This window comes from Lynx canadensis, chromosome C1 (genome assembly GCF_007474595.2).
Source record: "Lynx canadensis isolate LIC74 chromosome C1, mLynCan4.pri.v2, whole genome shotgun sequence".
NCBI classification, from domain to species: Eukaryota; Metazoa; Chordata; class Mammalia; order Carnivora; family Felidae; genus Lynx; species Lynx canadensis.
Genome location: NC_044310.1, coordinates 124,073,681 through 124,099,643, shown reverse-complemented (window position 1 = coordinate 124,099,643; position 25,963 = coordinate 124,073,681). Strand labels below are relative to the sequence as shown.

The 25,963-nt window shown below is 36.1% G+C and overlaps 1 protein-coding gene across 1 annotated transcript in view; it reads left to right on the top strand.

Moving 5' to 3' along the window:
- Positions 1-25,963, top strand: part of NCKAP5 (NCK associated protein 5) — a 579,104-nt gene that overhangs the window by 89,435 nt on the left and 463,706 nt on the right. The window contains exon 3 of the mRNA XM_032594105.1: positions 11,916-11,979. Within this exon, the coding sequence (XP_032449996.1) occupies positions 11,916-11,979 (64 nt within the window). The remainder of the gene's footprint in view (positions 1-11,915; positions 11,980-25,963) is intronic.

The following is a 25,963-nucleotide window of genomic DNA, read 5'->3' as shown; positions in this document are numbered from 1 at the left end:
TATTACAACCAATCCCTCAGAGATACAAACAATTATCAGGGAATACTATGAAAAATTATATGCCAACAAATTGGACAACCTGGAAGAAATGGACAAATTCCTGAACACCCACACTCTTCCAAAACTCAATCAGGAGGAAATAGAAAGCTTGAACAGACCCATAACCAGCGAAGAAATTGAATCGGTTATCAAAAATCTCCCAACAAAGAAGAGTCCAGGACCAGATGGCTTCCCAGGGGAGTTCTACCAGACATTTAAAGCAGAGATAATACCTATCCTTCTCAAGCTATTCCAAGAAATAGAAAGGGAAGGAAAACTTCCAGACTCATTCTATGAAGCCAGTATTACTTTGATTCCTAAACCAGACAGAGACCCAGTAAAAAAAGAGAACTACAGGCCAATATCCCTGATGAATATGGATGCAAAAATTCTCAATAAGATACTAGCAAATCGAATTCAACAGCATATACAAAGAATTATTCACCATGATCAAGTGGGATTCATTCCTGGGATGCAGGGCTGGTTCAACATTCACAAATCAATCAACGTGATACATCACATTAACAAAAAAAAAAGAGAAGAACCATATGGCAGAAAAGGCCTTTGACAAAATCCAGCACCCTTTCTTAATAAAAACCCTTGAGAAAGTCGGGATAGAAGGAACATACTTAAAGATCATAAAAGCCATTTATGAAAAGCCCACAGCTAACATCATCCTCAACGGGGAAAAACTGAGAGCTTTTTCCCTGAGATCAGGAACACGACAGGGATGCCCACTCTCACCGCTGTTGTTTAACATAGTGCTGGAAGTTCTAGCATCAGCAATTAGACAACAAAAGGAAATCAAAGGCATCAAAATTGGCAAAGATGAAGTCAAGCTTTCGCTTTTTGCAGATGACATGATATTATACATGGAAAATCCGATAGACTCCACCAAAAGTCTGCTAGAACTGATACATGAATTCAGCAAAGTTGCAGGATACAAAATCAATGTCCAGAAATCAGTTGCATTCTTATACACTAACAATGAAGCAACAGAAAGACAAATAAAATGATCCCATTCACAATTGCACCAAGAAGCATAAAATACCTAGGAATAAATCTAACCAAAGATGTAAAGGATCTGTATGCTGAAAACTATAGAAAGCTTATGAAGGTAATTGAAGAAGATTTAAAGAAATGGAAAGACATTCCCTGCTCATGGATTGGAAAAATAAATATTGTCAAAATGTCAATACTACCCAAAGCTATCTACACATTCAATGCAATCCCAATCAAAATTGCACCAGCATTCTTCTCGAAATTAGAACAAGCAATGCTAAAATTCATATGGAACCACAAAAGGCCCCGAATAGCCAAAGGAATTTTGAAGAAGAAGACCAAAGCAGGAGGCATCACAATCCCAGACTTTAGCCTCTACTACAAAGCTGTCATCATCAAGACAGCATGGTATTGGCACAAAAACAGACACACAGACCAATGGAATAGAATAGAAACCCCAGAACTAGACCCAGAAACGTATGGCCAACTCATCTTTGACAAAGCAGGAAAGAACATCCAATGGAAAAAAGACAGCCTCTTTAACAAATGGTGCTGGGAGAACTGGACAGCAACATGCAGAAGGTTGAAACTAGACCACTTTCTCACACCATTTACAAAAATAAACTCAAAATGGATAAAGGACCTAAATGTGAGACAGGAAACCATCAGAACCTTAGAGGAGAAAGCAGGAAAAGACCTCTCTGACCTCAGCCGTAGCAATCTCTTACTCGACACATCCCCAAAGGCAAGGGAATTAAAAGCAAAAGTGAATTACTGGGACCTTATGAAGATAAAAAGCTTCTGCACAGCAAAGGAAACAACCAACAAAACTAAAAGGCAACCAACGGAATGGGAAAAGATATTTGCAAATGACATATCGGACAAAGGGCTAGTATCTAAAATCTATAAAGAGCTCACCAAACTCCACACCCGAAAAACAAATAACCCAGTGAAGAAATGGGCAGAAAACATGAATAGACACTTCTCTAAAGAAGACATCCAGATGGCCAACAGGCACATGAAAAGATGTTCAGCGTCGCTCCTTATCAGGGAAATACAAATCAAAACCACACTCAGGTATCACCTCACGCCAGTCAGAGTGGCCAAAATGAACAAATCAGGAGACTATAGATGCTGGAGAGGATGTGGAGAAACGGGAACCCTCTTGCACTGTTGGTGGGAATGCAAATTGGTGCAGCCACTCTGGAAAGCAGTGTGGAGGTTCCTCAGAAAATTAAAAATAGACCTACCCTATGACCCAGCAATAGCACTGCTAGGAATTTACCCAAGGGATACAGGAGTACTGATGCATAGGGGCACTTGTACCCCAATGTTCATAGCAGCACTCTCAACAATAGCCAAATTATGGAAAGAGCCTAAATGTCCATCAACTGATGAATGGATAAAGAAATTGTGGTTTATATACACAATGGAATACTACGTGGCAATGAGAAAAAATGAAATATGGCCTTTTGTAGCAACGTGGATGGAACTGGAGAGTGTGATGCTAAGTGAAATAAGCCATACAGAGAAAGACAGATACCATATGGTTTCACTCTTATGTGGATCCTGAGAAACTTAACAGGAACCCATGGGGGAGGGGAAGGAAAAAAAAAAAAAAAAGAGGTTAGAGTGGGAGAGAGCCAAAGCATAAGAGACTGTTAAAAACTGAGAACAAACTGAGGGTTGATGGGGGGTGGGAGGGAGGGGAGGGTGGGTGATGGGTATTGAGGAGGGCACCTTTTGGGATGAGCACTGGGTGTTGTATGGAAACCAATTTGTCAATAAATTTCATATATATAAAAAAATAAAAAAAATGTTGTAATTAACATTTAATAACAATGTGTATTATTCTAGTGAAGACTCACAGTTCCAAATAAAAATAAAAAAGAGAAAACCCAGAAATACAAGTTCATTCTTTCATAGGTGTATTTATTTATTAACAATATTATTTGGTACATCTAAAATGTGCAGAATGCTTCATATGTGATGATAGCGGTAGGGATTGCAGGTAGCTTGTGTGGTTACATTGGCACACTTCATTAAGCTCTGGGCATGGGACCAACCTCTGGTATCTGTATATGGGTGGAGGCAGCCTGTGATCTTGTCTCAAGTCAGTGAGGCCATCTTTGCTCTGAAGCATGATCCTTGATTCATTGACAGGTATGTGTGTTCCTTGGACACAGGAAGACCGTAAAGTCCCAGTTCTCTGGGTCTTAGAGCACAGTTGGGGAGAAAAAAAGGTAGGCAGGTGATTGCTATAGGCAGCAGGAGTGACTCTCTAGATGAATCCATGAATCTGTAAATGAAAATGAATGTTTGGTTTGAGACCTCATTTTTGTGAATGGAGGAACATTCAGGGAAGAATGGTTTCAAGAACACTTACATGGTGTAGTATTTGGAGTACGAGAAACTTTGAAAAAACAAATTGTAGAAGCTCCAGAAAGCTCAATAAGGAGGACCATGTGGATGAAGGACCATGTGCCTTCAGAAAGGCAGGTAGCTAAAATTAGGGTTTGTTTTTACTGATGATCTCTGTATTCCAGCACACCTCTTTAAAAAGTGTCTGTGTTAATTATTTTTGGGGGAAGAGAGGGGAATTCCTTAATCAGCACAGCATAACGTTATTAAGCTGCTCTCTCTCAGAGTCAGTGGGGTGTGCATGTTGGCCATGATCTGTCCAGCTCCCTGTTAGTAATTACTGCACAAAATTGTATGATGGTCACCAATTTAGAACATACGCTCAACTTACTGACTTTTATACATTGTGGATGCTAATAAAATCCCTTAAAGTCGGTAATAAAAGTGTAAATTTTTGTGTTTCAAAGTTTTGGGGCCCACGTGGACATTATATATTGGAAAAAGTGCATAAAGAAGTTTGTTTCTTCTGTGTTGTATCTCTAGAAGTTTCTTGAAGTTTTTTTCGCCTTGAATATCTGAGTGGATGAGTAATTAAATGATCTGCTTTGGAAAGGCTAATTAATTTAACTGTTATGCAGGGACGGCTGCCACCGGTCTCCCCATCTGCCTGCTCGACAGGCACACCTGGCACTAGGCATTGTCATGCCTCTGATGCGGGTTACTCCCCAGGACGTTTCTGTGTGCAGAGAATGGTCCTAGGCCTCCTGGGGGAGCTGACCTGCTCTCCTTACAGACATACTAGGTCACTACCATGCTCTTGTTCTTAGGGCATGCTCACAAATGGGGAAGGCTGATGATTAATTGAAACCTTTCCCCAAGATTTTAAGTGTGGCTCTCTGCCCCAAGGTATAAATGACAGTAATCATCTTTCTAATTCCTTTTAGGCATTTGGTGGTATCTTTGTAGGGAAAAATGCCAGGCGTGGGGGAGGGGGTATTATTTGAAACAGAATTCTTGCCTGAGCGTAGGTTTATATTGGGGGGTTGATTAGCATTTTTATTCTATTCTGCCAGAAATGGAGGTTCATAGTACTTGGAATTCAATGCATTCCAGAAAAGTTCTGTTAGTGGTTTTCATGTTGATTGGCGTAAAAATGGTTTGGAAATGTGTTTCATCCTTAAAGACTGCAAAATTTTCTGGCATTATTTGTGACTACTTCTCTAGCAGTAGAGATAATGGTAACAGGTGATAGTAGATACAGAGGCACAAGTTCTAACAAGTGAGATTTTAACTGAGTATGTATTCACTGCTATTTGGCAGGTTTGGAAAAACATGCACGATGGCATTTAAATTTAAGAACAGTGGCTTGATGGGCATGTTTTTCAGCCTATTTGAGCCTCAGTTTCCTCATGGAAGGTACATCAATAGTGCTCAAATTGTGAACCACAGGGCTGCAAGGGCCCTATGACCTTTTCAGGGATATAGAAGTCAAGACGAATTTTATAAGAATACTAAAACGTTATTTTCCTTTTTTCATGGTCCTTCTGTTGTGGGCATATACTGTTTTGCCAGAGGCTACTCATCGTGTGTCATTGCAACATTCTGAATGTAGAAGGAGATAGGAGAATTCAGGTGTAATTTTTATTAGCCAGATCGTAAAGACATTTGCAAATGTATAAAATAGTACCACTCTTACTAAGTTTTTTTTTTGTTATATTCGTAGTTAGGTGTTGTTTAAATTAACCTGTGATGGAATTATTATTCTTTCAAATAAATTAATATGTATTTTCAAGGTCTCATTTTAAAATGGAATATGGTAAATGTTGATAGATACAATCTACAGAAACAAAAGCTCTTTGGAGTCCCTGGTAATTGTTTTCAAAAGTGTAAAGAGGCTCTGAATCCAAAAATTTTGAGAATTATTGCTTTATATCCCAGAGATGTTAATTATACCTGTGTCATGGCATTGTTTGACTTTAAATGTTTCATGTAAAGTACTGAGGGTAGTGCTTTACATAATAATTATTCACTAATGTTAGCTATTACTGTTGCCTTTTTAAATTGGGGATATGGTGGTACAATGCTTTGGAACAGAAGAGGAAGAATAAGTCAATCACGTGTCTCTGAAAGAAGTGACCTGGATAAAACCATGACCCAAAGGGGCAGTAAAGTCTAATACCATTGCATTAAAATGCCTTGAGGCATTTAGGGAATAGCAGCCAAAACATGTTACAGAGATTCTTAATAGTTAAAATATTTGTGGGAAAAAAACCTGCTTTCTCTATGTGACTTGTTGCTGAAAAGTATGAACTTTAAAAAACAACTTGATTTTAGAAATAGTAAAATGTACCTTCCCATGTAAAGGAGGTTCAATTTCAATCTTTTGATAAAATTATCACCTCACTTTAGTGTTAAAATCCAGCTTTGAATATATTGTTCTTTTGTTGTGTTTATTACATTCTCGTGACACTGGTGTGCTTAGGTGTGCTGTCTATTAGACCCTGAGCTCTCTGAAAGTGGACTATATTTCCCGGGACCTACAACTGTGCCAAGCAGAGAGCGAATTCACATTATTTGCTGAATTAATCAGAATTTTCATCATCATTGGATTATATGGTCACATAGCAAAATATTCTGAATAAATTAAGAGATTGGTATGTATATCATATCATACATAACTGTTTATATATTTAAATAATTTGAGGGGTGCCTGGGTGGCTCACTTGGTTAAGTCTCCAACTCTTGATTGTGGCTCAGGTCATGATCTTACCCCTTGTCAGTCTCTGTGCTAACAGCATGGAACCTGCTCGGGATTCTCTGTCTCTGTCTCTGTCTCTGTCTCTGTCTCTCTCTCTCTCTGCCCTCTTCCTCTCATGTGCATGCACGTGCACTCTCTCTGTCTCTCTGTCTCTCTCTCTTGCAAAATAAATAAACTTTAAAAAATAAATAATTTGAAATACTGTGGAAAGTAGGAACTTAACCTAAGAACCAGAACTAACATGAAGTTCGGATATTTTGGGAGCTATTACAGGCTTCTTTAAATACCACAATGTCTTTGGGTTTATAAGATGCCAAAGAGTTTTTTCTCTTTTTAAATACATATATGAGCATGTCTATCCTTTATTCCTTATATCTGTTTTTGTTATAGTTTATTATAATTTCTGATTATATTTTATTTTATTTCTTGTTACTCTTTATTTTTCTAGGAAAGTCAAGTAGAGATGACACAAATTGTCTGGCAGCTTCATCAAAACACAGAGTATCTAATACACTAACAGCTGCCTTGATGTGCCTTTAGATCTGTACCTTTCAAATGCACTGTTTGTATGGAGTAGTTTGGGGCATTAAGACTGACAATGAGTAGACGTAATTCTTCACACTTAGGCTGTGTGCTGGTGCTGCTCTTCCTTCAGGGCATCCTCAGGGGGTTCCCATCTGCCTAGTGGAAAGCAGGGGCTGCTCACTGGTTTCATTCTCACCCATTCAGGGTGGGTGCTGGGCTGCCTTTAGAGTCGCAATAGAACATTGATTTGTCTCCAGACAGTCCTGTCTTCGGCACTCATGCAACAGATGGCTCAGCAGTGCCCTTCAGTTTGCCGTCTCCACACATCACAAACTGAATATATTCTTTGCAAGCTGCTGTGTTTCCAAGCATGCAGACCTTGCAGGTCTTTCCTGGATGTTACAAATGCCACCATCCTGTTGTCTTCATGGAGGACCGTCTTCCCATAGACTTAAATTGCATTCGTATTAGTGGTATTGTGAAGTTCCACGGTTCACATAAATAATTTTGCTGTTGCCATTATTATCTTTAGTTAAAATTATCTGGGGCTATACTGACAGACTTCAGAAACCTGGTACTAATTCACCTTTTGGGTAAAAAATGGAATAAGTGAAATAGTTCTGTTTCATCTTTTTTGGAGAGAAAAATTCTCTTTGCATTTATCTGAAAGAGAAGTGCTTGTGGTCTCTTTTGTTTCATTGTGTGTATATTCTTTATATCCTTCTTTTATCCCTATTCTGTAAAGAAGAATCCACAGCTCTCAATAAAAATATCCCTGGGCATTTGTTTTGCAATCATAAAGTCAATACCCCCTTCATAATGAGCTACTGGCTTTGCTACAAACACAAAACAAAACAGCAATGCATTGCAAAAGCACAGTTGTCTGTTTCCAGCAGATGAGCTAAGGTCCTCAAATAGGAGCAAGATTGTATGTGTATGTGACTGTGTTTAATATGCCTTGGGTAGCATGCAAGTCAAGGATTCTTTCTTTATTTTTTAAACAAAGCTGTTTTTAAGAACGCTGAATTTGCATGAAAAAGATGCTGGTCCCATTTGGTTTCACACATATATTGGGACCTTGGGGGTTTAAAGATATGGTTTGCCAAGGGACTGCTGAACCCAAGGGCAAATAAGATGGCTGTAAAAAGGCAGACCCATTTATTTTTAATACTTTGACTAAGTTGATAATTTGAGCCTGGAAATGTGAACATATAGAAATGCTGAGAATTTCACCATAGATGCTTTCACCCATCAATGACTCTATCACTTCCTTAAATTTTATAAAGAATGAAAGCTGCTTCATATGAAAATAAAATATAATCCCTACTAAAAACAAAAATCCTGCCAATACATGAAATACCAAAGATATGAAAGATTTGGGAGATAGAAAGTTCTGAACCTCAAGAAAGTAATCATTGTTTGTTTGTTTTGTGGCCTTGACACTATTTTCAAAGGGTTCATAAACTTACTACATTAAATAGGTCAAAATGGGGGTGCTTTGCTATAGTGGGACCTAGATGGCACTGTTCTTGTCCACCTACATCATAGAAAACCCTGAGCTGTTACTTGCAAGCCTTAGAGATTCATGCTCCATGACATTATGTGTATTGCATTTCCTGAATCAATGATTTAAACCAGTTACAGAGTATAGTCTTAAAGAGACAGTTGTATTTGCTGTTCCTGAGAATTCTGCTCACTCACTACCTAACGACTTTGAATCAGGGTCTCTCCCAAGTAACTAGACTTACCCAATTTTACAACTTTTAAGTAAAGAAGACTAGCTTGCAGGGCTCAGGATGGGGATGGTCTTTTCTGTGACTCAGACTACATTGAGATTCTCCATGTTTGCGTCATGCATTTCCATATGCCTGTCGGAAATCGGGGCATCTGTATTCACGTGGTGGTAGGTCAGGCCTAAGCTGATGTTTCCAGGTTCTACATATTTTGCTGTTTCATTGAATTGAATGGCTAACATGCTGCTACTTCAAACATGAGCCTTTCACATTGACTCACTCACTGTTTATTAAATGACTAAAAATATACCATATGGGCAGAGTACAAAATTCATGGTGTATTAATATTTTCCTTTTTAAAAACTATGTAATGGCTAAAACCACTAAATTTTTTTTACAAATGGAATTTTATAAGATTTGACATGCACCTCTACTGTGTGGCAATTCCTAATAGTGTTATAAAAGCAAACTCTTTTAAGAATAAAACAGTGATGTTCCTAACCTTTAAACTGTGTGAGAGCTCTTTCGTCATTTAGTAGGATGATTGTGCTAAGCTAGACTCTTGCTCTGTTTCTAAGAATGACTTCTTTATGCTAAACTGCTCTTGTAGAAAATTAACATGCTGTTATATATATATTAAATCTTTCGCTGAAGATTCAGCAATGAGGAATAAGGATTGGAAAATTTTCCAGGAAATTTTCCAAACCGTTCTTCCATTTCTAATTCTATATATTCTAGATTAAGCTCTTGAAGCATGGTCCTGGGATACTGAGTGTTTCCAAGACCCTTTCAAGAGATCTGGATCTGCAGAGTGTGTGAGGTGTGTGTGTGTGTGTGTGTGTGTGTGTGTGTGTGTGTGTGTATGGTCTCCTTTAATTGTTCTGAGTTTATTTTTATAGTTTTCACTGTAGTAGTATGACAAATCTTTAGTAGATTTATTCCCTAAGTATTTTGTTTTGACCCTAGTACAAATAGTTTTTAAAAATATTTATTCATTTATTTTGAGAGATGGCATGAGCAGGGGAAAGACAGAGAGAGAGGGAGAGAGAGAATCCCAAGCAGGCTCTGCACTGCAGCACAGAACCTGACTAGGGGCTCAGTCTCATGAACTGTGAGATCATGACCTGAGCTGAAATCAAGAGTTGGATACTCAACTGATTGAGCCACCCAGGTGCCCCATAAATGAAATTTTTAAAGTAAATGTTCCACTTGTTTGATGCTAGTATGTTAAACCACAATTAATTTTTGTGTATTTGCTTTTATCCTGTGACTTTGCCAAATTCACTTACTAGTTGTTAGGTTGTTTTGAAAATTCTATAGTATTTTCTACTTAGAAAACTGTCATCTGTGACTAGAGACAGTTTTTTACCTTTTCGTTTTTTGACATTCACATCTTTTATTTTTCTGGCCTAATTGGCCTATCTTTGGACTTTATATAAATGGAATCATAAACTGTATACTTTTCTGTGTTTATTTCTTTCATATGCTTGTGGTATTCCATATGGTATTGTGGTTAGCCTTCTCAGTACTTTCTGGTATCCCCATATATAATTATGTTGTAGTTTATCCATTCTGTTGTTAATGGGGTATGCATTTTGAGCTTAAGGTGATAACAAATAATGCATTTATGAACATGCTAGTACATGTCTTTTCTGTTGTACTTATGCATTTCTGTTGGGTTTATATCCCAGGGTGGAATTGCTCAATCCTAGAGTATAGGGTATGTTCTCCAGTTTCTTTGTCTTTATATTTACCATGTGTTTATTTTTCATATTAAACCAGGAGTCAGTCATATTTTTCTTTTTCAGTTCTTTGTTCTTTTCATCTGATCATTAGGACTTGGGTCAGAGAACACATGTATAATCTGCCTTGCTTGCCTCCCAAAGAGAGGTGCATAACTTAATCTCTTCTGGGCTTTGTCCTCTTGACTTTGTTGCCCTCTCTCACAGGACCTATGCATGGGTCCTGCCCCAGGCTCCCAAAACTTTGTCCCCTTAGGAGTCTCCTGATTCTAGTTTTATTCCTTCTAATCTGTCTCTGTAGGCGCTAATTCAAATAGAACTATCCCTACTAAAAAATGTACTCAACTGTAACCAGAGTAAAGCACATGCCTTGTTGGCACTTCAAAGATCCAAGCGGTTAGGATAGGAGACGTTCTCTCACTCAGCTGGGCATCCAGTTGTTCCCTTGCTGTTTTTGCTGTTTGCAAATTGCCGGTCCTGTGATCCTGTGTAGGGGGAAGGTTGAGGGATGAAATATCACACAAGTGTTTTCACATCTTGATAGCAGTAGAAGGATTTCAGGGAAAATCCTTGGTAAAATTAAGATTGGAAGATTACTATAATGTTCACTTGTCCCTACTTTGTCTATATACTGTTTTTTAAAAAATTATTATTATTTATTTTTTATTTTTTATTTTTTTAAGAATTGAAAAGCTATCCAAAATTCCTTACAAAGAATTCTTAAAATTTTAGTGAGTATTAATTTTTTTGGTAAATGAAATCAGGTACTAGATATACCCCACTGTAAAATAAAGAATGCTAAAAGGTTTTTAAATTTTACAAATTTTCTAAGCTCTGAACAATGATAAGCAAAATTTTTATTTAGGATTTGTGAAATTAAAAGAAAAAAAACAAAACTAAACTGAAGTTTGATCCTAATACTGATACATACCACCTGGGAGCTTGGTATGTTACTTAGCATGTCTGAGTCTCAGTTTCCAAATACATAAATTGGGATAATAAAACCTATTACTAGATTGTTGTCATGTAAGATCAGGTAAAATACTCAGCATGGTACATTGATGTAGCAAGTCTGTAAAGGATTTTCTATTATTATTTCAAGAATGATACAGATTTATATCTGTTTGCCTTTTAAAATTCACAATCAGGGGTGCCTGGGTGGCTCAGTCGGTTAAATGTCTGACTTCAGCTCAGGTCATGATCTCGCGGTTCGTGAGTTTGAGCCCCGCATTGGGCTCTGTGCTGACAGATCAGAGACTGGAGCCTGCTTTGGATTCTCTGTCTCCCTTTCTCTGCCCTTCTCCCTCTCTCTCTGTCTCTCTCTCTCAAAAATAAGCAAAATTTAAAAACTAAATAAATAAAAACAATAAAATTCACGATCTGCATAAAGCAACAAAAGAAATAAAAATAATTATATACAAGCAAAGTTGATACAGAAAGGACAACTGAAATGTTTTAGCCATGGAAAATTTATTTACAAATTACATATGTTAATGAACTTAAAGGGAAGCTTTTACGCAGCATTCAACATTTATTTGGCTTTTATAAAATCCAAGACAAAAAATCTCTGTCATGACACTCAATGAAAACAATGCAGAAACTACTTCAAATATTTATAGAAAGTTTAGTTAAGGAAGTGAGCTAAACCGAGGAAGGAGTTCCTCTGGAGACCTCAAAAGAATGTTTCAAAGCCATGCCAGTGTACCTCTACCCTGAGAAGAATAGTCAACTAACCATGTGCTTTTGTTTCTCCAGGGAGAAGTTGGCCGTGGCCCGACTGCAGCGAGAAGTTGCCCAAAGAAGAAGTGAGGGGGCCATGGTAAGTGCTGGTTGCTTTCTCCTGATTCTGAACCTCCCTGCCAGAGGTTTCTGGCTTGAAAGGCATTTTGTGGCATTAAGGCTATCTAAGAAAAATATTTGCTTGCAGCAGACTTAATGATGTATTGGTAAATAATGTGTTCATAATGCAGTTTGGACAGTTGTGCCATTTACAGAGAATGACAGAGGGAGGGCGGGGGTGGGGAAGGAGGGAGACTGTATTAACTGAGAAAAAGAAATAAGTATTTGGACATGGAAGAGGATGTTCCAACATTCAGAGGGTTATATGGCTTTATTTCCGGAAGACCCAGGCTTCCAGCTGTGAGCACAGTGTTGGCAAATGAGCAATCTTGGGTTTTCAGATAAGAACAGTTCGACATAATTTAAGCCTCTCAGTTCTTTGAACTTAGAAACAAACAATCGAAAAGAACACTAGGATGTTTGCTAATGTGACTATCATCTGTCCTTTTCCTTCTGTGTGCCACAGTGGTATATTTCTCCCTGTCTTTTCCAGTGTGTGCTGTTCAGAGAACTGATGTTTCCTTGTGTTTTGAATTGTACTAAAAAATCAATATGTTGTTTTGGTCCATAGCAACTTCATTTTATAGACTCTCTTTGCCACAGTATCTGCCTGTGTGCCACTCTAACATCAGAGATGACTGTCTGGGGACCCAGAGTATGCACGTGTGTGGATTACCTGCTGTTGCTGCCTCTAAGCAAAAACTAGAACAGCAGATTTTTTTTTTCTCACTTATGACAAAACAATGGCACAGGTGCAGTTTTTCAGCACAAGAATTATCTTTTATAAAAAAGAGAAGTGGTACATTTTTAGACCTTGCAGTCTGTGTCTGTTGGATTTTGAGTGCTAATTGACAATCCATCCACTGAAAAGAATAAGAAATTTGTAAAATCTGCTGGACTCTCCCTTCTATCAGGGAAGACAAAGGTCTGGAGCAAGAGGCGGAATGTTGAGTGGATTCTGGAATGGTGCAGTGGCCTTTGAGTGTGCTAAAATCCTTAAGTGATCAACTGTTTGCTCTTCTGGTGATCTTAATGCAAAGAGAATCTTGAGTGTCCAAATGATAAGAAACAACTGCTCACAAGCATCTTTGCACAATGAAAAGGAAGTAAACTGGAGAAGGTGAAGGTTTAGTCAAATAGTAAACTGAGAATGTCCAGTCTGGACTTTGGGGCTGGACTGTATTGGGAAATGTGTATGGGCTAGGCCATTCTGCAGTGTTTCAGTCTTTTGTTTCAGGCTAGCTCCTGTTGTACATGTCATCAGCTGTGTCCTAACTGAATGGGAAGAAGTGACAACTTTTCTAGCTCTCTGTTTTTTCATCTTCAAAATGAGGAGGTTGGGATTTTATGGTTCCATTAGCTTAGTGGGTCATGTTACTGAGTATTTGTTTATGTAAAGTTTTTATGATGAGGAGCTTTTCCTGGTAATAGCTAAATGTTATTTGAGCTCATAAGAACATGCCTCTGAAGAATGTATCTTTCTGATTGCCAGTGAATGAACCTCAGTTGAAATAATCTCCGGCAGATAACTCACTAGTCTTTAAAAAGATAAAAGCCCCTTTTGAAATATTGTGCAAGTAATTGTTCAGGGTAGAAAATATCCAGAAAATGCAGGGAGACAAAAAAATTACTCTCATTGCTCAGAAAACAACGTTGGAGATGTTTCTAGTATTTTATTACTCATATTTTAATTATGGTAATGAAAAATCACACTTGGGGCACCTGGGTGGCTCAGTCGGTTAAGTGTCTGACTTCGGCTCAGGTCATGATCTCACAGTTTTTGGGTTCGAGCCCCACGTCAGGCCCTGTGCTGACAGCTCAGAGCCTGGAGCCTGCTTCAGATTCTGTGTCTCCCTCTCTCTCTCCCCCTCCCCGGCTCACACTCTGTCTCTCTCTCAAAGATAAATAAACATTAAAAATAAAAAAAAAATTTTAAAAAGAAAAATCACACTTATGTGTTGACTGATTTAACACGTATTTATTGAGCACTTATTATGTGCCCAGCACTGTTCTAGGCACTGGGGAAACATCAGTGGAAGAAAAAAAAAAAAACAGCCAAAAATCTGAGAGCTTACATTCTAGGGTTTGTGGAGACAGACATTGAATGTTTTTAGAGTGATAGATGGTGGAAGCAGCTATGAGAAAATAAGATGAGGGTAGGAAAGATTGGGAGTTCTAGGAAATCACTATTTTAAATAAAGTTTCATAGTAGTGAAGTTAGTTACTACTGAAAAGTTAGTAATTGAGCAAAACTTGAAGGAGACAAAGGAGTGAATAATGGTACTATCTGGGGGAGGATCATTTTATGTTGGGAGATGAACAGGTGCAAAGACTTGGGGTGCCCGAGGAAGAACATGGAGACAGACTATCTGGAGAGGAGTGAGGGAGAGAGTGAATAGTAGAAGATAAAGTCAGAGCTGTGTTTGGGGACAGAATGGTTAGTCATCAGAGTCCCCAGGGTTCTCTGGCTGGTGGTCTGAGTGATAGGAGCCATTGGAAGGCTTTGTGTGATGCAGTGACATGATGTGATTTACTACTATTCATATCACTGTCCCCCCCCCTATGATTTATCGCAATCTTAGAGACACCATAAGCCCTGATTTTCATTAGTGTCCTTTATTTTGTTTCTTTTCCCTTTTTCTCAAGGTTTTTCTCCTCTTAAGTCTGGTTTTCTACTTAATTACATGCTTCAGCTTTTCTCCTCGTAGGATTCATTTATTTGTGAAGTCCTGATTATTTCAGTATCTGACAGCTTCTAAAGTCAGGCACTTCTATTCATCCTCTAAATTTAACTGTTGCTGTTACAAGCCCAGAACTTTGTCATGTCTACAGCAAAAGCAGAAGGCAGTTCATCACAACCACATCACTTTATTTAAAGACTACTATTTACAGTATTCTGTATTTTTATCCACATGAAAGGAAAAATGGTATGGAAAAGTTTAGTAAGTATTTTGAAAAAAAAACATATAATTGAGTCAGCTCTTTATCTTTTAAATCATCAGTGAACTTGTTATAATCAAAGTCTTTAATGCAAAGCATGCCCTTTTAAAAATTTGACTTTATGCAATACATTTCTTTACTTAGAAATTTTAAGATAGTACTCAAGGCACCATTTTTGAGAAACTTATTGTATTACTTTAGTTCACCTATTGTTTTTGAATAATTTCGAACTTAGAAGAAAGTTTCACATCTATCCCCTTGATCTGGAGTTATAATGTTAGTGTCTTACAGAACCATGGCATAATTATCAAAACTAAGAAATTGCTGTTGGCATGTTGCTGTTAACCAAACTTCAGATTTTATTAGAATTTCACCAGTTTTTCCAATAATTTCCATTTTATGATCTAGGATTCAATCCAGAGTACCACACTGAATGTAGAGAGATTGCTTTTTTTTTTTTTAATGTTTATGTTTGAGAGAGAGAGAGAGACAGAGAGGAGGGGAAGCACAACAGAAGGAGACAGAATCCAAAGCAGGCTCCAGGCTCTGAGCACAGAGACCAACGCTGGGTTCAAACTCACAGACTGTGAGATCATGACCTGAACTGAAGTTGGAGACTTAACCCACTGACACACCAAGGTGCCCCTAGAAAGACTGCTTTGTAATGGCTGGTTGATACATATGTGGAAGTAAGAAGATCATGAGCTTGCCAGTAGTTACCTATGTACGTTACCAGGTTTTATCAATTCTGCCTGCTCTTTTCTTCTGTTAACCCAGGTATTTATTTGGGTGAGCCTTCTTCCAGCAATTAGATATTTCATACTTGTTTCCTTTGCTCTTAACTCTCTCATGGAATAACTATCACTATTGTTTTTATACTTACTTTTCATTATTTTTCACAGACTGCTCTAAGACCTTGTTTTTCTTCATTCCAGGAGATTCTGTTTCAGCGTCTACTCCCTAACACTGGCTCAGTTCGCGTAAAATCTATTCTTTCCTTAAGACTTTAATGTCATCTTAAATTTTATTATAGGTAGAAAGACCTATTTCACCCCCAAAGTGTACAGATACTCATTATCATTATCTTTTGGAAAGTATATATATATTTTGCCATAAATCTTTTCATCTTCTGTGGAATTAAATTGGTGTGAGGCAGAGATGAAAAGACATATTTTCCCAAATTGGTATTAATTTCCCAACATCATTTATTAAACAGTCTAACCTTTGCTGTCACCTTCACCATATTCCAAATACCCCTATCAATCTACATGAACTCCTGGACTGGTTGTACTTTTTCATTAACGATTGTTGATTCTTACACTATTGTAAATTGTTTTATTTACTAGAAATTGATAGTTTACTTAATACTTTGTAGGCCAGATTCCTTCTAATCATATTTTTTTCTCCAAACTTACAAAGACAATTTTATTTGTGAATGACAATAAGAGTTTGAGTTAAAAAAATATGTATTTACATTAAAAATAATGTTTTTATTTATATTTATAGCACAATAAATTACCACAGAGAGACCATTTAAAAAATGACATGAACAATGGCTTAAGTATATTTGCTGTTTTCTTAAATTTAAGTTAAAAAAAGTTTTCGAAGGGTATCATTTCTGCCACTCTTTATCTTTGTTTTGTATCAGAGATATTATTTACAAAGAATGCTATTATTCTACTGAACACAATTTTTGAAATGCTTGGGCTAATTATGCCAAATCTTAGATTCTGTATAGATCCTTTTCATCTCACTGAGTAATTTCTACTTGGGAAAAAGAAAAATATCAATTCTTGATTTCCTCATCTCAAGGCACTAAGGACACAAAGAAAGTCCATTTACTTTGTTGTTTAGATTCCATTTTATCCTGCATGTAGATACTCAGACACTGCCAGGATGGACATGGAGCCATAGTCCCTAAGAATATCAGTTCTCGTTAGTAGTTTTCTTGGGATCAGGATTCGGTTTTGATATAATTAGAAGTTTGTTGTTTGCAATAGTCCAGTAGGTCATACATCTGATTTTCTATCTAATAGTAGTCAAAGAAGGGGGTTAGGATGTGACCAAGGCAAATTAAGTGTTTCCTCTTACCTTTTTTTGGGGTACAATTAACATACTATATTAGCTTCAGGAGCACAACACATGATTTGATATAGGTGTATACATAGTGAAATGATTACCACAGTAAGTCTATGGACACCTGGATGACTCTGTTGGTTAAGCATCAAACTCTTGTTTTTGGCTCAGGTAATGATCTCATGGTGGTAAGATCAAGCCCTACATTGGGTGCTGTGCTGGGCGTGAAACCTGCTTAAGATTCTCTCTCTCCTCTCTCTGCCCCTCCATGTACATTAAAAAAAAAAGTCTAGGTAACGTCTATCACCATACTTAATTTGTTTCTGATGAGAACTTTTACTCATACTTAATTTTTTTTTGATGAGAACTTTTTTTGATGAGATTTATTCTCAGTAACTTTCAAATTTGAAAATACAGCAGTATTATAACTATAGTTACCAAGCTATATATTATGTTCTCAGGACCTACTTATTTTGTAACTGGAAATTTGTACCTTTTTACCACCTTCATTCACTTCATGCCCCAACCCCCACACCTCTGGCATTCACTAATCTGTTCTCTGCATGTATAATTTGTTTTTGTTTAAGATTTCACAAATAAGTAAGATCATATGGCATTTGTCTTTCTCTGACTTATTTCACTTAACATAATGCTCTCAAGGTCCATCCACATTGTTGCAAATGCAGAAGTCAAGATTAATTTATTTTTATGGCCGAGTTCTTTCTCCATTCATGTTGTTGGACACTTAGGTTGTTTGTATGTCTTGGCTATTGTAAATAATGCTGCAGTGAAATGGGAGTACGGATAGCCCTTCAAGACTGATTTTATTTCCTTTGATAAATACCCAGAAATGGAGTTGCTGAATCATATGGTACTTCTTTTGTTTAATTTTTGAGGAATCTCCATACTGTTTTCCATAGTAGCTGCACCAATTTATATTCCTACCAATATTGCACAAGTGTTTTCTTTTCTCCACATCCTTGGCAACACTTTTTTTTTTTTTTTTGGTCTTGTGTGCAATGGTCATTCTAATATTATTGTGTTATTGTAAGGTTATATCTCATTGTGGTTTGATTTGTATTTCCTGGATGATTGGTATTATTGGAGCACTTTTTAATGTGCCTGTTGGCTATCTTTATATCTCCTTTGGAAAAATACCTATTCAGATTCTCTGCCTATTTTGTAATTAGATTGTTATTGAGTTTTATGAGTTCTGTATATATTTTGGATATTAATCTTTTAATGGATATATAATTTGCAAGTATTTCCTCTTCATTTTGTAGGTGGTTTCCTTTGCAGAAGGTTTTTAGTTTGATATCATCCTGTTTGTTTTATTTTTGCCTTTGCTGCCTTTGCTTTTGGTGTCATATCCAAAAAATTATTGCCAAGAATGTTATGGAGCTTACCCCTATTCTTTCTTCTGGCATTCTTATGATTTCAGGTATTTCATTCAAGTATTTACCCCATTTGAAGTTGATTTTTATGTGTGGTCTAAGATAGTGGTCCAGTTTCATTCTTTTGCATGTGACTGTCCAGTTTTTCCAGCACCATTTATTGAAGAGACTGTCATATATATTTTTTACTCCTTTGTTGTAAATGAATTGACCAAATATTCATGCATTTATTTCTGGACTCTTTATTCTGTTTCATTGATCTCTATGTCTGTTTTTATATCAATATCATACTGTTTTGATTATTACAACTTTGTAATATAATTCTTCTTTCTCAAGATTACTTTGGCTATTCTGGGTCATTTTTGATTCCATCATAATCTTAAAATTGTCTATTTAGCTTTAAATTTCCTATTTCTATGAGAAATACCATTGGGATTTTAATAGGGATTGTATTCAATCTATGGATTGCTTGGGTAGTATGGACATTTTAATAATATTCTTTCAGTCATTGAGCACAGACTATCTTTTCATTTGTTTGTGTCACCTTTAGTTTCTTTCATGAATGTCTTACAGTTTTCAGCATATAAATCTTTTATCTACTTGGTTAAATTGATTCATAAGTATTTTATTCTTTTTGGTGCACTTGTAAATGTTTTTTTTTTTTTAATTTCTCCTTCTGATCACTATTAGTATATGGAAGTTCAACTGATTTTTGAAAAATTGTGTTTTTAACAGTTTGAAAAGCTTGGACTTGTTTCATTGTGTAAATAGGTTGATGTAGAAAGTAGTATGTTGACTTCTAAGTATCATCCAAAGAAGAGGAACACTGGGGACAAAACATCATTCACAGTGTTTATCACTTGCTCAAATATATCCACAATATATACCTGGAGAAAGAGCAGAAATTTATAATTTCCTTATAAAAGCCAACTTAAAAAATCATTTCTATCTACTTGGCTTTTAATTTATGAACAGTTGAGAATAGTAGGTTCTACACTTCAGGACATGTTTCTGTAAATGTGCTGAAGTTTGGAAATAGGCCCTACATATTATTTTGTTCATTTGTTTATTCAACATAGTATCAGCAGAGAATAGAATGAGGTCCTTGCTTTTATGAAATGTAAAATATAAAATACTTATTATACAAATACATCAGTGTCCTAGTTTTCATGATCCCTTTTCAGTCAGTAGTATTAGAAATCATTAATAGACAGAAATTTTTGAGTAAATCTGAAAATGAAAATATAATATTTTAAGTAACTCATTTTTAAACAAATTATAAGGAACCTTAAAAATATTTAAACTCACTGACAATGGAACCACTAATTTTGAGATGCAATCAAATTAAAATTTAAAGTGAAATGTATAGCTTTAAATTAAATGCATAAAATAGGCAAAAAATAGATTTAAAATTAATCATCCAGTCAAATAGTAATGAAGAATTAAAAAAAAAAACCTAAATAATGAAGAAAGAAATAATGAAATTAAAACCAATGAATTACAAAGTGAAGAAATATCATAAAATTGTCAGCAATTACTAACTTATCAATTTTTGCATAAGGATGATAAGGCACTTGGATCATGTGAATATTGGGTATTTGAGATGAAGAGTTATTAATGTTTAGGTATACTGTGGCTCCTATGGTTGTATATTTAAAAAAGAGTCCTTATTGTCTAGAGATACATGCAGTAATATTTACCAGTAAAATTCCTAGGTTTGTCCAGGTTTCTGATGTCTAGGTTTACTTCCAAATATACTGGACAAAGGAATTAGGTGATTTAGAGGAATCAAAATTGGCCATATTTGGTAAGTATAGATGCTGAGTATTTTTTGTACTTTTCTTCTTACTTTTATGAATGTTTAAAAATTGTTTTGTGTTAAAAGTTTTTAAAAATCTGCCCCCTAAAAAGCTGCGAGGTTTTGATGATTTTACAGAGTTCAACCAAACCTTTAGTGAAAGAAATGCTGTTTTATACAAATTGGTGCTGAAAAAAGAAACTGAAAGACATTTCCCAACTCACTGTTTAAAAATAAACTTTCATGGGGCGCCTGGGTGGCTCAGTCAGTTAAGCGTCTGACTTCAGCTCAGGTCACGATCTCGCGGTCCGTGAGTTTGAGCCCCGCGTCGGGCTCTGGGCTGATGGCTCAGAGCCTGGAGCCTGCTTCTGATTCTGTGTCTCCCTCTCTCTCTGCCCCTCCCCCGTTCATGCTCTGTCTCGCTCTGTCTCAAAAATAAATAAAAAACGTTAAAAAAAATTTAAAAATAAACTTTCTTTTTTACTTTACAACATTTAAATATTTACAAAAAAATTTCACAGATAGTACAGAGTGTTCCCATATGTCCCATACAGTTTCTCCACTTATTAACATCTTATCTTATTGTGTTACAATTGTCACAATTAATGAATATGGATACATTATTGTTAACTAAAGTCTATGCTTTATTCAGATTTTCATAGTTTTACTGAATGTCCCTTTTTCTTTTTCAGAATCTTATATAGAATACGGATTTCATTCAGATTCACCTCATTATGCATGTCTCCTAAAATTCTTGGTGGTGACAGATTCTCATACTTTCCTTGCTTTTCATGACCTTGGCAGTTTCAAATATTGGTTAGTGAATTTTAGGGATTTATCTCATTGAGATTTGTCTGATGTTTTTTTCATGATTAGATGGGTATATATTTTTGAAATGTAGATGTCAAATTAACCTTTACTGTAAATGATGACCACAGTAAGTTCAGCTAACATCCATCATTACATGCAGATATTATAAATATATTTTTCTTTGTGATTAAAACTCTTAGAATCTACTCTTAATGACTTTCATCTATCATAGAGCAGTGGTAACTACAGTTCTCATGTTACACATGATTTCTCTAGCACTTATTTATCTTATAACTGGAAGTTTGTACCTTTTGACCACTTTCATCCAATTGTACCTTTGCCCCCATGATCACAAATCTCATCTTTAATTCAATGAGTTTTTTTTTAAATTTCAATTCCATGTATAAGTGAGATCATATAATATTTATCTTTCTTTGTTGGACTTAACTTTAGTGTAATGCTCTCAAGGTCCATCCATGTTGCCACAAGTGGTGGGATTTCCTCAATTTTAATAAATTAATATTATTCCATTCTCTATATATCTCTATATATAGGCATATATAGTTATAGTTATATAGAGATATATATAATTCTATATAGATACAATTCTATATAGATATATGTTCTATCTCTGTATAGAATATATCTATATAGAATATAGAGAATATTTTCTGTATTCTCTATTTATATTCTTTCTCTATATATACCATATATATTCTATATAGATATAGCTATATAAAATTATATCTATCTATGTGCAATTATATCTATTATGGAATATGATACATATTCTATATCTATATTCTCACTCCTATCTATATTTATTTAATTATATCTATATAGAATTATATGTATATATTCTCTATATAGTCTCCCTCCATATACATATGCCTCAGTTTCTTTATCAATTCATCCATCACTGATGGACACTTAAGTCGTTTCTATGTCTTAGCTCCTGTCATAGTTTCTGCTATGGACATGGAAGTACAGACACCTATTTGACATAATGATTTCATTTCCTTTGTACATATTCCCAGAAGTGGAATTGCTGGATCATATGATAGTTGTATTTTTAATTTTTGGAGGAAACCCAATACTGTTTTTCATAGTGGCCACACCAGTTTATATTCCCACCAAGAGTACCTGAGAGTTCCCTTTCCTCCACACCCTTCACCAGCATTGTTGTCTTTTGTCTTTTGTCTTTTTGATGCTAGCCATTCTAACAGGCATGAGGTGGGATCTTACTGTTTTCATGTGCATATCCCTAATGATTGGTGATGTTGAGCATCTTGTCATGTACCTGTTGAACATTTATATTATTTTCTTTGACAAAATATCTATTCAGGTCCCTTGCCTATTCTTTAAATTTATTTTTACTACTACGACTACTATTGCTGTTGAGTTATAAGAGTTCCCTGTATATGTCGGATACTAACCCCTTATCATATATATGGTTTGCAAATATTTTTAATCATTACATATTGCCGTTTCATTTTGTTGATAGTTTCTTTTGCTATGCAGAAAGTTTTTAGTTTATTGTATTCACTTGGTTTTTTTTTTTGTGTGTGTGCTTTAGGTGTCATGTGCAAAAATTAATTGCCAAGAGCCATATCGAGGAGCTTTGTTATTACATATTCTTTTGGGAGTATCATAGTTTCAGGTCTTATATTTAAGTCTTTAGTCCATTTCATGTTAATTTTTGTGAGTATGGAAGATTGGGGTCTAATTTCATTCTTTTGAGTGTAACTATCCAAGTGACCAGCATCATTATTGAAGAAACTGTCTTTTCTCCACTGAGTATTTTTGGCTCTTTTGTGTCTCAGAATATGAGTCTGGAATTCTCTCTTGTCCATCAAGAGAGTGGATAAAGAATTGAATACAAGAGGGGCTGATGTCCAGAAGGAGACAAGAGCCCCAAACAGGGGTTTTGTCTCCTTATTTATTGAGCTCACAAGATATTACCCACGTGGTGAACATGAAGAAAACAAGATCTTACACATGTGAACATGGAGAAAACAGTCAGACAGTAATCATTAACTTGTGTGTGTAAGAAGCAAAGGGTCTGGGGCTCAAACTCACCACAAGAGCATGACCTGAGCCAAAGTGGGAGCTCAACCGACTGAGCCACACAGGCGCCCCTAATTTTAGACATTGTAATTGATACGTGGTGGTGTCTCATTGTGATTTAATTTGCATTTCCTTTATGATGAAAGATGTTGAGTGCTTTTCATCCACCTATTGTCCCTTTATATGTCTGGCAAATTGTGCTTATTTGAGGGAAGTGAAAAGTTTTCTTACTGAGTTTCATAAGTTTCTTATATATTTTGAATACAAGTCTGTTGTCAAAATAAGTGTTGCACATTCTTCCCCATTCTTTGGTTTGCCTCTTCATTTGAAAAAAAAAATGGTGTCCTATGATGGCTGAAGTATTTTTTTTAATTAAAAAAATTAATGTTTATTTGTTTTTGAGAGAAAGAGCTCAAGCAGGGAAGGAACAGAGAGAGAGGGTAGAATCAGAAGCAGGTTCCAGGCACCAGGCTGTCAGCACAGAGGCCGATGCGGGGCTCAAACTCATGACCTGAGCCAAAGTTGGATGCTTAACCAACTTAGCCACCCAGGCGCCCCAGATGAACAAAAGCATTTTAACAAAGATAACACTCTATTTATTTATTTAGTCAGTCAGTCACAATTAGAGCTTTCTGTAATCAAATGATCTTTCCATACCCTGTATTGACTGAAATACCTTCTTTTTTTTTTTTTTCTTTAGAAGCTTTATATGTTTGGGTTTATGTTTATATCTTTGATTCATTGGTACTTAATTTTTGTTCAAGGTGTTAAGTGAGGCTTGGGGTTCATTTTTAAAAATACAGATACCCACTTATTTTTGTATCATTTTTTGAATTGACCTTGCTTCCTTTTAGTGTTGTTTTTGGAAACCATCCCCTCTAGATGTACAAGTCTATATTTGGATTCCCTCTTCTGTTCCCTATATCTGTTTCTCTATCTTTTTCAAATGCTACCTGTCAGTAGTATTTTATAGTTATCAGTGCAGAGCTCTTGAACACCTAATTATTAAATTTAACCCTAATTGTTTTCTGGGTTTTGGTGTTAATGAAATGAAACTTGTTAAAAATTTTATATTCTAAATGTTGGTCATTCTATCAGAACTTTAAAAATGATGTTCTACTTCCTTCTGGCTACCTTGATTTCTTTTTTTTTTATTGTTACTTTTTTTAATATGACATTTATTGTCAAATTGGTTTCCATACAACACCCAGTGCTCATCCCAACAAGGCCACCTTGATTTCTTTTTTTTTTTTAATTTTTTTTTTCAACGTTTATTTATTTTTGGGACAGAGAGAGGCAGAGCATGAACGGGGGAGGGGCAGAGAGAGAGGGAGACACAGAATCGGAAACAGGCTCCAGGCTCTGAGCCATCAGCCCAGAGCCCGACGCGGGGCTCGAACTCACGGACCGCGAGATCGTGACCTGGCTGAAGTCGGACGCTTAACCGGCTGCGCCACCCAGGCGCCCCAAGGCCACCTTGATTTCTGATGAGAAATCTGTAGTAATTAGATTTGTCGTTCCTTAATTTTGGTCTCTGGTTGTTTTGTTTGTGTATTTGCTTTGTTTTGTCTTTGGTTTCCCACAGTGTAACTATATTTTGGAACATAGAATTCTTTGAAATTATCCTGTTGGGGATTCATTGAGCCTCTTGAATTAGTAAGTTTATGTATTTGACCATTTTTTGCACCCCATTTTTTCTCTATCCTTCTGAGACCCCATTTTTTCTCTATCCTTCTCTATCCTTCTGAATCACAGAAATTTTGGTAGTATCACACAGATCTCAGAGTTTATATTCATTTTTATTATCTCTTGACATTTTGGATAATTTCTATTGATGTATCTTCACATTCATAGGTTGTTTCTTGGTTGTCTCCATTCTGCTATTGAGTTAATCCAGTGAATTTTTATTTTGGTTTTTCTGTCTCTTAGTTTCCATTTTTTTTCCTATGTTTTCTATTTTTTACTTTCAACATTTTCTTTATTTTTATCTTCTATTTCTTTGGTAAGATATTGTTTCCATCTCCCTGCCCCTTTTCAAGGGTTTGCTCTTTTGTTGAAAAGAGTGAAAGGGGCACCTGGGTGGCTCAGTTAAGTGTTCGACTTGATTTTAGCTCAAGTCATGATCTCACAGTCTGTGAGTTCGAGCCCCATGTTGGGCTCTATGCTGACAGCCTAGAGGCACCTTGGGATTCTCTCCCTCTCCCTCCCTCCACCCCTTCTCTTCACTGACTCTCTCTCTAAAAATGAACAAACATTAAAAAAATAAAAGAATGATATATTTGCTTTTCTAATGCCTTAAAAAATTCCAACATCTGTATCATCCAGGGGTGGGCGTCTGTTGATTGTCTTTTTTCTTGTGAGTTGCAATTTTCCCATTTCTTCATTTGCTGAGTAATTTTGGACTGTGTCCTGGACATCTTGAATATTACATCATGAGACTCCTGGTCTTTCTTGAATTTGAAGGAGAATGTGGATGTTTTTATTTATTTTCGCTGATCATTTGCCAGACTAGGTTCAAATCTCAAGTTCTGACCTGCCTTCTGTAGGTTGTGGTTCTAATGTCATTTCACTTTTCGTAGTGTTCACCGCACTGTTTGGTTTTGTTCCATGTGTGCACTGACCAGAAGTGAGTCTCATTTCACATTGATTATTAAATATATTACTAAAATATAAACACACATCTCAAAAGTAGGCATAGGAGTTCATATGCAACTTTATGGGATTGCTCATTTCATCTTTGTCTCCGTGATTTCTCTGACATTATTTTACTTGTCTAGATTCTCTTTTCTGATCTCTCATTGGGAAAGCTGAGGCTTTAGTTTTCCTTCACTTCTGCACACTCCCCACAGTTACATCTGTATTTGATGTACAATGAGCTA